The following is a 13503-nucleotide window of genomic DNA, read 5'->3' as shown; positions in this document are numbered from 1 at the left end:
ATGCCCAGCTGTGCCCTCAGTAATATGCCCAGCTGTGCCCCCAGTAATATGCCCAGCTGTGCCCCCAGTAATATGCCCAGCTGTGCCCCCAGTAATATGCCCAGCTGTGCACCCAGTAATATGCCCAGCTGTGCCCCCAGTAATATTTCCAGCTGTGCCCCCAGTAATATGCCCAGTTATGTGCCCCCAGTAATATGCCCAGCTGTGGCCCCAGTAATATGCCCAGCTGTGCCCCCAGTAATATGCCCAGCTGTGCCCTCAGTAATATGCCCAGCTGTGCCCCCAGTAATATGCCCAGCTGTGCACCCAGTAATATGGCCAGCTGTGCCCTCAGTAATATGTCCAGCTGTGCCCTCAGTAATATTTCCAGCTGTGCCCCCAGTAATATGCCCAGTTATGTGCCCCCAGTAGTATGTCCAGTTATGTGCCCCCAGTAGTATGCCCAGCTGTGCTCCCAGTTAAATGTCCAGCTATGTGCCCCTCACAGAAAGTAAAAAAAATAAACACCACATACTTACCTTGTTCCTAGCAGCAGCGGGACATCGGCTGCTCTGGTCTGTGGAGAAGGCGGAGCCGAGGCTAACTACCAGCCGGCCCCTCCCCCACACAGACAAGAGGTGTGGAGAGCCGGCAGGGGGAGGAATGATGGAGCAGGGAACCGATGCCCGCTCTCTGCTTCATCATAATACACAGGCAACTGTCTCTGCTTCCTATGGAAGCAGAGACAGCTGCCAGGAAGTGGGACATAGCTCCCCCGTACCGGGACAGCCACTGCAATCCGGGACTGTCCCACTGGATCCGGCACAGTTGGGAGAGGTATGCCACTGTGCTACTGTGAGTGCCGTTACCTTCTCAAACAGCTGATCGATGGGGGTTCCGGGTGTCCTCTGGATAGGTCATCAGTTAAAAAATCCCAGAAAACCCTTTTAAGTATTTTATTATTTTATCACTGGGGGCACTGGGCAGATTTTCAAATAAGTTGGACAATCCCTTTAAGTTAAATTGGTTTTCTACTCTAAGGCTACATTCACACAACTGTATGTGTTTTGTGGTCCGCAAAACACAGATCTGCAAAAAATACGCATGACGTCCTTTTGGCATCCGTATTACTTCCGTTTTTTTTTTGAGGATCCATTGTAACAATGCCTATCCTTGTCCTCAAAATGGACAAGAATAGGACATGCTTTATCTTTTTTGCGTGGCTATGGAACGGACATACGGATGCGGACAGCACGCGGTGTGCTGTCGGCATTGTTTGCGGACCCATTGAAATGAATGGGTCCGCATCCTATCCGAAAAAAAAAACGTAACAGACATGGAAACAAATTACATTCGGTCTAAAGAGCATTTTTTTCTAAGATTAAATGTGGGGGGTTTTATGTGGGTTTTTTGTTTGTGTGTGTGTGGGTTTTTTTCTTGTATAATCCAGTTATTTCAGACTTATCTTGGTCTCCTAATCAAGTAATAGATGGTGGGTGACCACCACTAATGGCAGTCATTACAGTACATTACTGCAGTGACATACAGTTACATTTCCTCGTAACTCATTTTCCTCTTTGCCTGGGTCTGCATTATTACATGTCCCTGTAGTGTCAATATATCTTTTCCAGAAACTGGGACCTTTTCCCATCATCTCCGTCCACTATATTAATGCAGTTTTACCCTTCATGCACACGTGGCAGGCCCGTTTGGAACCTGTAAAGCAGAACACAGACTTTCTTTGCTCTGTTCTACAGAGAAATAGGTACACCATATGGTACCTCCATAGACTGCCATATTATAGAGATATTGGGGGGTATTCACTAAGCTAACTGCACCAGAATTCTGGCTCAATTTGCAGCAAACCACTGCCATACCTGCTGTGTACTACATGTATTATGTGTTTTGCCTCACCCGCACCCTTGGGAAAGGGACATGGTTTAAAAGGCTACAATTTGTGCCAAAATACTGATGCAAATAAAGTTTTAGACAAAGTATCTTCCAATGCACCATAGTTATACGGTGTGAGCCATTGTAATACATTTGGTGCATTTATAGACCGTCCAGTCAACGTTTACTGGACTGCTTTACTAAATCTGACTTGAAGAGTAATTTAGAATCTGATGTGTAAGGGTAGTTCGTTATAGCCTTCACTCCAAGCTCCAAATTAATAAAGAAATAGGGTATACTGGAGAGAATCAACAGAGATGTTCTCTGGGGCTCTGCTTCAGGAAATGTGTATTTATACAGTTATTAAGCATATTAGATATTTGCATAAATGTAATAACAAGTAAGCCTATCATTCTTCTAATTTCAGTACCGCACATGCATATAAAATATGAATGTAGAGACGTTACAGACCCTTGTGAATTCGACCAGCAGGCAAAAGGTGCACAGTGAATCTCCCTCTACCTTACAAAGTCTCAACACTGAGTCTAAACAATAGAAACATAGAAAGATAGAAGGTGGCATGAGGCATACAGAAGTAGACCTTGTCAATGGGCACCCAATGACAATTTAGTGATTGACTGAGTCCTAATATAATAGTGTGCTTTACATGGAACTTTGGATTTCATATTATTATTTTACTCACTTACCGTATATAGCGCTGACATATTCCGCAGTGCTTTACGGACATTATCATCACTCGCTGTCTCCAATGGAGCTCAGAATTTAAGTTGCCTATCAGTATGGAGGGTGTATACGGTGTGGAGAACATACAAACTCCATGCAGATGTTGTCCTTGGTTGGATTCAAACCTAGAAGTGAGCCACCGTGCTGCCCAGACATCACCCCCTTTTATAGAGAGACACCTCAGATTTCCGAAGAGCATTTATAAGAAATGGAGAGGGAATTTAATTCTGTATGGGAAATGGGAAATTTGGGATCCAAGTGTCTGGGACAACTTGATATGATAACAACCAGTGGGGCTGTAATTCCAGCCAAGAAACAGAGATAACTAAAACTAAATATTATAGCGTATGTTCACATATCCTCTTGGTAGGAGTGGGCTGGTCCTGATCACTGCCAAGAAGGAGACTTCCTGTCCAAAGAGGGGAGAGAAAGCTGACGGCAGAGCTCCGGCTACTGTTACAGACTCCACAGAGATAACTACTTCATTTTGTCCTCAAGTAAAGCTTTGAGATTCCAGACAGCAGAGTGACCTGATCAGACACTGCTGTAAGGTGAGGGACTACAGCCAAGACACCCATCACCAACCACTAGGCCAGTTTCACCTAAGTGTAGAATTGCAGCCATTCAACTGCCACCATATCCTTACTGGTGCCAGAGAAGAACTGCACTTAAAGCTGTATGTATTTCAAGTTCTACGTTGCACTTAGTAAAAAAGACTTTGTTACGTTAACCGTGACCTCATTCTTCATAAACTATATTTCCACTGCACCGATCCCCAGCAACGGCCTGAGGGAGTACACAACACTTCATCAAGGCCACTACTACTCCTATCCTCTACGGTTCTACCCCGGCTCGCTCTTCAGGGGGTTGCTGCACTTGCTATATCTTTCCAAGCATTTATTTTTTATACTTTAGTGCAATCGATACAAGGCGTATTTACCGTTTTGCTCTGGTTGCTTTTACTTGAGATTACAGTTCTTTTAGGCAGGTTTGGCTCCTGGTTATCATTTTCCAGGGGAGATTGTTCTGTGTTGCTTAATCTCTGCTGTGCTACGTATAGCTGATGTCGGGGTCATTATTTAATGGAAGCTACATATGGTATTACAAGCTTCAGTGATTCTGTTTATTGCACAGCTGATACCAGGTATGATGGATGGGAGATTACTGAGCGTCACCGTTGTACGTGACCAGGTTGGGGATAGAACATGTGCTTGTCAACTTGTGAAGAGCGAAGGACCTTTATTTCATCTCCTGAGGATTTCAATCCATCAGAACGCAGAATGACACAACGGCTAAGAAGACAGAAAAATCAAAGGCTGTTCATTGATTGAAGTGCACATCTGGATTGTTCTGTCAATGATGGCGAGATTCTAACAGAAATATATGGAAATGGATATATAATAAATGATCCCTGCTTGCTGTCCTTGAATAATTTAGGATTTGGTGTTAATAAATCACAGTGTACATGGATAGAGAGAAAGATAATGTAAAAGTGATCAATAAAACAGCTGAAAAAATAACATCTTACAAATTGATATATAGGATGACATCTCATTCCTGCCTGCTCTTTCTGTGATCCTCCACAGTGCTCTTCTCTACATCAGCATCTGCTCTCTTGTGTAGTGTCCTCTGGGTTCCTCTCCATCACAACTATTCATCTGTCTTGCTCTGACTTTTTAGAGAGGCATATCTTTTTTATGATCTAGTGCACTGTTGGCGAACCTATGGCACGGGTGCCAGAGGCGGCACTCAGAGCCCTCTCTGTGGGCACCCACACCCTGGAAAAAGTCTATGGTGTATCAATATGCCTTAGACTTTTCCTGCCATTCATCAGTGCAGGGCACACTATGAACGGCACAGGCAGCGCACTGAATGTAGGCAGGCTATTATAGCTAAATGATAAAGTACATGGAAGATATACTATATTGGACTGTTGTATTCAGGGTAAATTGCCGTGTTGGCACTTTACGATAAATAAGTGGGTTTTGGGTTGCAGTTTGGGCACTTGGTCTTAAAAAGGTTCACCATCACTGATCTAGTGTATTCTTTACTATCACAGCATTAAAGGGATTCTGTCATGAGATTTTAGCCCTATAAGCTAAACATAGGTCCATGTCCATACTAATAACATGAATCCTAAACTGGCCTTATTAAACCTGCTTGTGGCTCTATTAGCCCAAAAAACATGTTTTTTATAACCGGTCAATTGCCTACCTAAGGTGCCCAAGGGGACATCAGTTAATACAGGGTGCCCGGCCGTCTGGTGCCCAGCACCTCCTTCCCAGTCTTAATCGCCGCGCTCCTCACCTCAGCGCCGCCTCCGCCAGATCCGGCCGGCCCTTTGCCAGATCCGGCGCCTGCGCACTATGCTCAGCCTGATGCGCCGTGGACTCCTGGCAGCGGCTTTGTTGAGCGAAGCCTGTTGATCCGAGGTAGAGCTGCATTTACATGCCGCAATCATTCCCTCTGCATGGGAATGAATGATCGCTACTGCGATTTTCCATCCCCTATATAGATTAATTATTTGCAGCATGCAGCAGATCCCTGTTTACACAGCACAATGTGCCACTGGCAAACAGTGATTTTACGTGATCACCCAATGAACTATCATTGGTTTGATTGTCAGGTGATGGGCAGCACCATTTAAACCAAGGCAATTATTGACTTCCTTATAATTACCCCGATCCTTGGTCCAATGTTTTATAGTATCCTTACCTCGACTTTTTAACTGATGGCTGCTCTTATAAAAGTATGGGTAAAGCTAGCTCTGCACCTTATATATAACCATCAGCTGGATACTGAACTGAGCCATTGCTCCCAACTGCTATCCCTTACAGGCATGTTTAAATACAGTATGCCTGATCCTTCTTTCCCCCGACAGGCGCTGTCATAGATCTCTGGTGTATTTTACACCGTTTTCTGGTGTACGTATTGTTGATTTGTCAGGCTCTGTAGGCCCCAACCCCCTCCCCAGCCACTGTACAAAAGAATTGGGTTCAGTGTAAAAGGGGGAAAGTTGGATATTTTTCCCCGAAAATAAACTTACACGAAAATCTGTGACTTTTCTACACAAGAAAACTCGACTAGAAGCATTCATAGGATATTCCCCATATTTCTATATTTAATCATTCATTCTTTTTTATGATATATGTGCATTAGGGAACAGCAAATTGATTTGTTAATCTGCAGGAATTTGTGAGGGACTGTTCCCACAGCTCTAGATGCTCCCTCTGCTGGCAGATTAACATGGGCGCATATCTTGGACGGACTTGTTAATCTCACGCATGTGCCGTCACTGCAAGTATCGGCGCATGCGCAAATGATATGCCTACGGATCTGCATCGGTGAATTTGCATGCGCCTCTAGATGCATTTTAGCAGTGCTTGCACTATCATGTATTTGTTTATAGTCATACCATCTGCACAGGCGCCAATACTCCCAGTAACAGCGCATGCGTGAGATCACCATGGTGTAGTGAGTGAATCTGCCTGGGAAATGTCTGTAGAGGGACAGTCCCTCACAGACAGAGAATTCATTCAGAACTGATTCATACTAATATGCATCTCTCTATTTCTGTTAGTATTGTTCTATCACCATTTCTGTGGCCTTTCTTTAATACATTTCTTCAGTTACGGTGTTTTCCACTGACCATCTACAAAAATAAATGTACAAATCATGATCAGTTCAAACAAGCTACGCCATTGCCAAGCTACAGTGCCTGATATAATTCCTGCTATTTACAGGTATGGCACTGTGCCATCTGCCCTGCTATTTATGAGCAATAGCCACAGCAAAGGGATCTTGCTGTTGTATAAAGTGGTGTTAATGGCTTTTTAATGGATTCAGTGGGGATGAGACAAATGACTTGAAGCGCTGCATCTGGTTTATCATTAAAATAGAATTATTTCTGATAACATTATATTCTCCCAGTCCTTATCCCTCAACATATTGATTTCACAATATACCAAAGCTCTAAGGACAAGTGACATCATTGCATCCAGATATAACCCTATACACAGGGCATTAGGTCAGGGCTCATGATTATGTTGTATCTTAGCTTGTCTGGGTACACAGATGGAAGAGGGGAGCCAGGGGCCGTAAGCAGGGGTGCACCTAGCCTTTCTGCTGCCTGAGGCGAAAACTGAAACGGCCCCCCCCCTCTTCCCAATGCCAATTTCTTAACCTAACCCCTTCCCTTCAGGCCATGGCCCTCCAGTTGCCCCCCTCTTGTCCCTACCTGGTGCTGCCTGAGGCAATCGCCTTACCTGGCCTCATTGGTGGTGCACTCCTGGGCCTAAGGATGGCTCCTGAGGTGCGTTATTTGTCCACTGTTGACATACAATAATGGAGGGAATTTTACCCACAGGAGATCTTCTGAGGTGTCAACAATTCCCAGTGATGGATATCTTTGTGTGGCACTGATAGGGATTGTATCTGTCAAAATGGACAGAGGTTCTAGTTCACACATCTTTCTTGTGATCTTCTAATTTGTCTTTATCCTAGAAGAACATTTTTGGCTGGATTACCCCTTTAATGTTTATGGAGAGGAGAATCAACCTTCAACCTGATTGAAATGGAATTGACTGTGGAAGTCAGAATATACTCACAGCTTGTCTGACATCGTAGTTCTTAAAGCGGGTTATCCATCTTCTGAGGCCTTTTATCGGCCAGTCCCCCCCAATGTCGGTGGACCTATGGAGGGAAGTATACATACCTGCTTCCTGTGTCTGGTCACAGTTCCTTCAGTCTGCCGATGCTGCGCTCTGATCCCCACTGGTAAACCTTCTGTTTGACAGGGGGTCTCTGGCCGCTTCATTCAATAACTTCCTGTCCATGTGTCATGTGACCCAATGATTTGACGTATGGGGGACAATTCACTGCTGCGCGTGCATGGGTTAGGGGGTTAGGTCTGGCCAAAAGGCCCTCAAAGAAGGACAACACCTGTAAGGTTTTTTTCTAAGAGGAAGATTGTTGGGCCAATTATTGGAAACAAACATTCATAGCCAATAACTGGCCAGTGTAAATGTGCCGCCGATGCCCCAAAGAATGATAATTGGGTAAAAGCATCTTTGATGCGGCCCAGAAAGTCATTGTTCACCGGCGACAGATCGCAGTGAATCTGTATAGGGGATGTAGAGAGGAGATAATTGCTACATGTAAGTCTGCATATCACCTAAAGTTACAATCGGTAATTGCCTGTTCAGTTGACTCATGGATAGGCTGACCTCCAACTCATTACACCGTTTCTTACCTCAGGTCCGGAAATGCTGATACCTTTGCTTTTTTTCTGTTTGCATGCTTTCAGCAATACATGAGATAATGAGCATTGATCTTATTTAATGAAACCCCTCTGGAGGAATGATGACAAACATTGCCTACCCATCCCCCACAGCCCACCTCATTCCTGTGTACACGTATGCCATCCATACTAGACAAGCATCTCAGTTAAATGACCGTCTGTTGAAAATACCTCCCAGCTTCTAAGCACCCTCTGTTACCCACAGACAAATGTTGTACCCAATTTGGATGGTCCAATAAAATCAGGTCTCATTTTCTCTTGTTTTTTTTTATTTTTTATAAATGTCTGTTAGATGCCGTAATCAGGAGAACAGGGTCCTGTGACCTTGGTTAGCCAGTTTACAACCTCAATTTGCATATAAAAGTCAATAAAGAGGTGGCCGCAATGATATCATTGTCTAGTATGTTTTCTAATGGTGGATCCCCCTAATCCGAAAGTACCCTTACGGTCCATTCACACGTCCGCATTTTGCGGAATGGAATTGCGGACCCATTCATTTCTATGGGGCAGCACGATGTGCTGCCCGGACACGCAATTGCGGACAAGAATAGGCATATTCCATTAGTGCCGGCAAAATGCGGAACGCACATTGCCGCTGTCTGTGCTTTGCAGATCCGTGGATCCGCAAAACACGTTACGGACGTCTGAATGGAGCCTTAAAAGTGCTTTTTCTCCAGAATGAAGCAACAAATCGCTAAGTGAAATGTATCATTTCATTAATCTGAGCTAGCCCTACAAGGCACTGTGCCCAGTTTAATAATTTCCTGGTGACAGGTTCTCTTTAATTTTTCATAGTGATGTTAGCAGCTGAATATAGAATTGCATTTGAAGGTAATATATACGACCATCAATGAAATTCTGTTCGTAGTGGTAGCAGATATTGGGTAACACAGAAACACTTTATAAAAGCTAACAAGTACATAAAAGCAAATTATTTACTAAATGATTTCTGCATATAGTCAATAGAGTCTAATCGCTACCTGCAAATATATGTATGATGCAAAACCACGCGTTGTATACAAGTTAAATATAACTTTACACATTACATCAGTTGCAACATGAGCCATGTTGTATATTTAATTTCTTGTACCGAGAGTATCATGTTCAATATGGATGGGGGGGGGGGGGCACCTGCTGACTTGGGGATCGTATATCAGAGCACATGTATAATAGGTTAAATGAGCCTGGCAGAACAGTTTGTAAAGTGTGGTATTGATTTTTTTCAATATGAAAAGGCATGTATAGGGTTAATAGGCCTCGATAGGCAGCTCCTCTTATGACTCTTAAATTGGGGACAAGGTTCTGCAGTTGAATCGCAGACAAGACTTTTCACTTTATTATAAAACTTTGATGTGATTGGTTTTCTATACAGTCATTTATCTCATGAAGTCTTGTAATAGCTTTTATTCCTTTCGCTATCTTTTGAAGTTCTAGTCTTCAGCTGGATGTACCCGTCTGTGAATGCTCTCTATGTTAGGTCTCTTACACACGACCGTATGGCTTTTTCAGTATTTTGCGGTCCGCAAAAAATACGGATGATGTCCATGTGCATTCCGTTTTTTGCGGAACGGAACAGCTGGCCCCTGATAGAACAGTACTATCCTTGTTCTTTATGCGAACAATAATAGGACATGTTCTATCTTTGAACGGAACTGAAAAACAGAAATACGGAAACGGAAGGCATATGGAGTACCTTGGGCGCTGCGGGAAAATGTGCGGGTGCGTTACGGGAACACCAGCGATTTTTCCGCGCGAGTGCAAAACATTGTAATGCGTTTTGCACTCGCGTGAGAAAAATCACGCATGTTTGGTACCCAAACCAGAACTTCTTCACAGAAGTTCGGGCTTGGGATCGGTGTTCTGTAGATTGTATTATTTTCCCTTATAACATAGTTATAAGGGAAAATAATAGCATTCTGAATACAGAATCCATAGTAAAATAGCGCTGGAGGGGCTAAAAATAAATAAAAAATAATTTAACTCACCTTAGTCCACTTGATCGCGATGCCGGCATCTCCTTCTGTCTCCTTTGCTGAACAGGATCTGTGGTGAGCATTCATTACAGGTAAAGGACCTGTGGTGACGTCACTCCGGTCATCACATGATCCATCACCATGGTAAAAGATCATGTGATGGATCATGTGATGACCGGAGTGACGTCACCACAGGTCCTGTTCAGCAAAGGAGACAGAAGAGATGCCGGCTGCGCGAGCAAGTGGATTAAGGTGAGTTAAGTTTTTATTTATTTATTTTTAACCCCTCCAGGGCTATTTTACTATGCATTCTATTCAGAATGCTATTATTTTCCCTTATAACCATGTTATAAGGGAAAATAATAATGATCGGATCTCATCCCGATCGTCTCCTAGCAACCGTGCGTGAAAATCGCACCGCATCCGCACTTGCTTGTGGATGCTTGCGATTTTCACGCAACCCCATTCACTTCTATGGGGCCTGCGTTGCGTGAAAAACGCTGAATATAGAGCATGCTGCGATTTTCACGCAATGCACAAGTGATGCGTGAAAATCACCGCTCATGTGAACAGCCCCATAGAAATGAATGGGTCGGTATTCAGTTCGGGTGCAATGCGTTCAACTCACGCATCGCATCCGCGCGAAATACTCGCCCGTGTGAAAGGGCCCTTAGACTGCCCGATACTTGGGTAGGACTGGCGCTTGAAAGTGGACAAGAAACTCATCCATTGGCGTTAGTTTGCATCAGCCTATTACACAGGCAGATGCAGAGTGAATGTGGGGGGGACAGTTTCTACTCTCAGTCTTTCCTCTCTCATTCAGTTCTGTTGATTATCAGAAGCACATCCTGACTACATGGGGACAATAATCGCGCATCTTCCTCATTTATCAGCTGATTGGCGGCTCAATTATATGGGCCAATTATTGGTAATGAGCATTCCCATGAACACTTGTTTCTGGTAATTGGATCCAAAATGCGTTGGGTCACAGGCCTAGTGTTCTAAAATAGGGATTGCGGATATTAGCCATGGAAGTGCCCGACTCTTTATTTCATCTCATGATTGCTGAGAGTAATGCAATGCCTGGCATTACCCTCCTTATTCGTATTTTGGACCTTTACCTGTAATCTGGAAAATATGAGAATGCTACTGCTTGCTTTAATGGAATGTTACCACATGCCTCATTCCTTTCGTGTGACCTTTTCATGACAGTCTATATTATGTCTAGATCATAGGTTCTCATCAGGTGGTACATGCTACGTCTTATGAGGATATTCTAACCGTGCATATGCAGTGCTCAGCACAGTGTTTGACCTTAGTTTTGGAGGTTGATTCATGTAATTTTTTGTTATGGATACTTTGTTTAGAAACATTAAAGAGGTTGTACACATTTGGGATGGTTCAAACCTGCGAAGGTTAGCATACTAAGGGCTCTTTCACACTTGCGTTGTTGTGTTCCGGCATAGAGTTCCGTCGTCGGGGCTCTATGCCGGAAGAATCCTGATCAGGATTATCCCCATGCATTCTGAATGGAGAGAAATCCGTTCAGGATGCATCAGGATGTCTTCAGTTCCGGAACGGAACGTTTTTTGGCCGGAGAAAATACCGCAGCATGCTGTGCTTTTTGCTCCGGCCAAAAATCCTGAACACTTGCCGCAAGGCTGGATCCGGAATTAATGGCCATTGAAAGGCATTAATCCGGATCCGGCATTAAGCTAAACGTCGTTTCGGCGCATTACCGAATCCGACGTTTAGCTTTTTCTGAATGGTTACCATGGCTTCCAGGACGCTAAAGTCCTGTTTGCCATGGTAAAGTGTAGTGGGGAGCGGGGGAGCAGTATACTTACCGTCTGTGCGGCTCCCGGGGCGCTTCAGAGTGACGTCAGGGCGCCCCACGCGCATGGATGACCTGATCACATGGATCACGTTATCCATGCGCATGGGGCGCTCTGACATCATTCTGGAGCACCCCGGGAGCCGCACGGACTGCCAAAAAAACATCCCAAAAGGTGCACAATGCCTTTAAGTATAACTGATCTGGGTGATCTCACCATGTGCAGCAGTCTCACTCTTCCTTTTCATCATAGGTCAATTTCAATGAGCCGCTCTCCATGCTGCAGAGACTCACTGAAGACTTGGAGTACCACGAGCTGCTGGACAAGGCAGTCAAATGTGACAATTCTATAGAACAGATGTGCTTTGTTGCAGCCTTCTCTGTGTCTTCCTATTCCACCACAGTCCACCGAACAGCAAAACCATTCAATCCTTTATTAGGAGAAACATTTGAACTTGACCGATTAGAAGATTTAGGGTTCCGGTCGATATGTGAACAGGTGAGTAGGTTGAAGACGAACAGAGCATATTATAAGGGATCGCTCTCTCTCACAGTGGGGTCGGCAATGACAGACTTCTCTCAGACAGTGGGGGTTCAAAGTCCACAGGGTGCTTTATTTTGTCTCTTCAGCAGTACAGATGATCACCCAGTTAACATTACTGGGTGACATGAGGTTCCAGAACCACAAAACACAACTACAAAACAAACACCTGCCCGTCTGGGCTCTACCTAATACAAAGGTCTCCCTAACTCACCTCTAAGACGCAGTTCACACAAGGGGTAATATCCAGCTTTACTCAGCCATATAGTCCAGCAGCCTCCTGGCTGTGACCACACCAATACCTTGGGGGGATATGGTCCAAGAGTCCTCCCGACTCTTACCGTGCAACACCTCTTTCCTCGGCATCGCTGGGCCCCCCAAAACTCAGGCTTGTGGCTCCCCAACCCTCCTGGCTGGGACCACTTGGAGCCTCTGCAGGCTTCCTTTTTTTCAATTCCTCTCTCTCTCTCTGACACAGAGGGTTGTTTTATACCTCATTAATTATCACAGACCGCCGCTCCTGCGATCACCTCAGGTTAAAGGAAATATGTGCAGTGGAAGGGTGTGTGGACTGTGAGGTTCCACTGCCAACCCTACCTCTCAGTCCAAATAAAATCCAGCCCATACAACTAAACAAAACAGCTCCAGCAACTATGTTTGCTGAAGCAACACCATTTCTGGACTTCATTTACCTCACCAAGCTGAGGTATCTGAGTGGGATATACACACCCTCCCCGGTTATTCCGTACACATTACCACAATATGGACAGGAGTTCTGAAGCGCTTCATGTTTAGACCATAGATGGTGCCAATCACAAAGAGTATGTCTACGGGAATCAGACAGATCTATGGCATTTGACAATTATGCAGAATTTTAGTTCTAGAATTGTACATTTTGCTAAATGCTTGTGAAATGTGCTTTTGGGCTAGTTAGCATGCCTATGCACACATTTCGATCTAATCAGACCAATACCATTCTTGACTGATGTGTATAAATGGCCTTTAGGTCTGTCTAACCCATCAGTACACTGAGCTGACGTCTGCCAATATGACTGTCATTGAAGTGTGTGAACAGCATCTGAAATAGAAGGTATTAGGTTACCTGCACACATTGCGGGCTCATGAATTTCCATGCGGTTTCTGTACGTTTCCATGCCAAAAACCACATGTTATTTGCATTTTTTGGTGTGGATTTGATGCAGTTTTGATGCAGATCTCACTCTTGCATTGAAAAGAGTACATG

General features: G+C 44.3%; 1 protein-coding gene across 5 annotated transcripts in view; it reads left to right on the top strand.

Moving 5' to 3' along the window:
* Positions 1-13503, top strand: part of OSBP2 (oxysterol binding protein 2) — a 299539-nt gene that overhangs the window by 251041 nt on the left and 34995 nt on the right. For all 5 annotated transcript variants that reach the window (XM_040415995.1, XM_040415996.1, XM_040415997.1 and 2 more), the window contains one exon: positions 11973-12218. In XM_040415995.1, coding sequence (XP_040271929.1) covers positions 11973-12218 — 246 coding nt within the window. The remainder of the gene's footprint in view (positions 1-11972; positions 12219-13503) is intronic.

This window comes from Bufo bufo, chromosome 2 (genome assembly GCF_905171765.1).
Source record: "Bufo bufo chromosome 2, aBufBuf1.1, whole genome shotgun sequence".
Lineage (NCBI taxonomy): Eukaryota > Metazoa > Chordata > Amphibia > Anura > Bufonidae > Bufo > Bufo bufo.
Note: the sequence above shows the minus strand (reverse complement) of the source record. Positions and strands in the feature narration are given on the sequence as shown.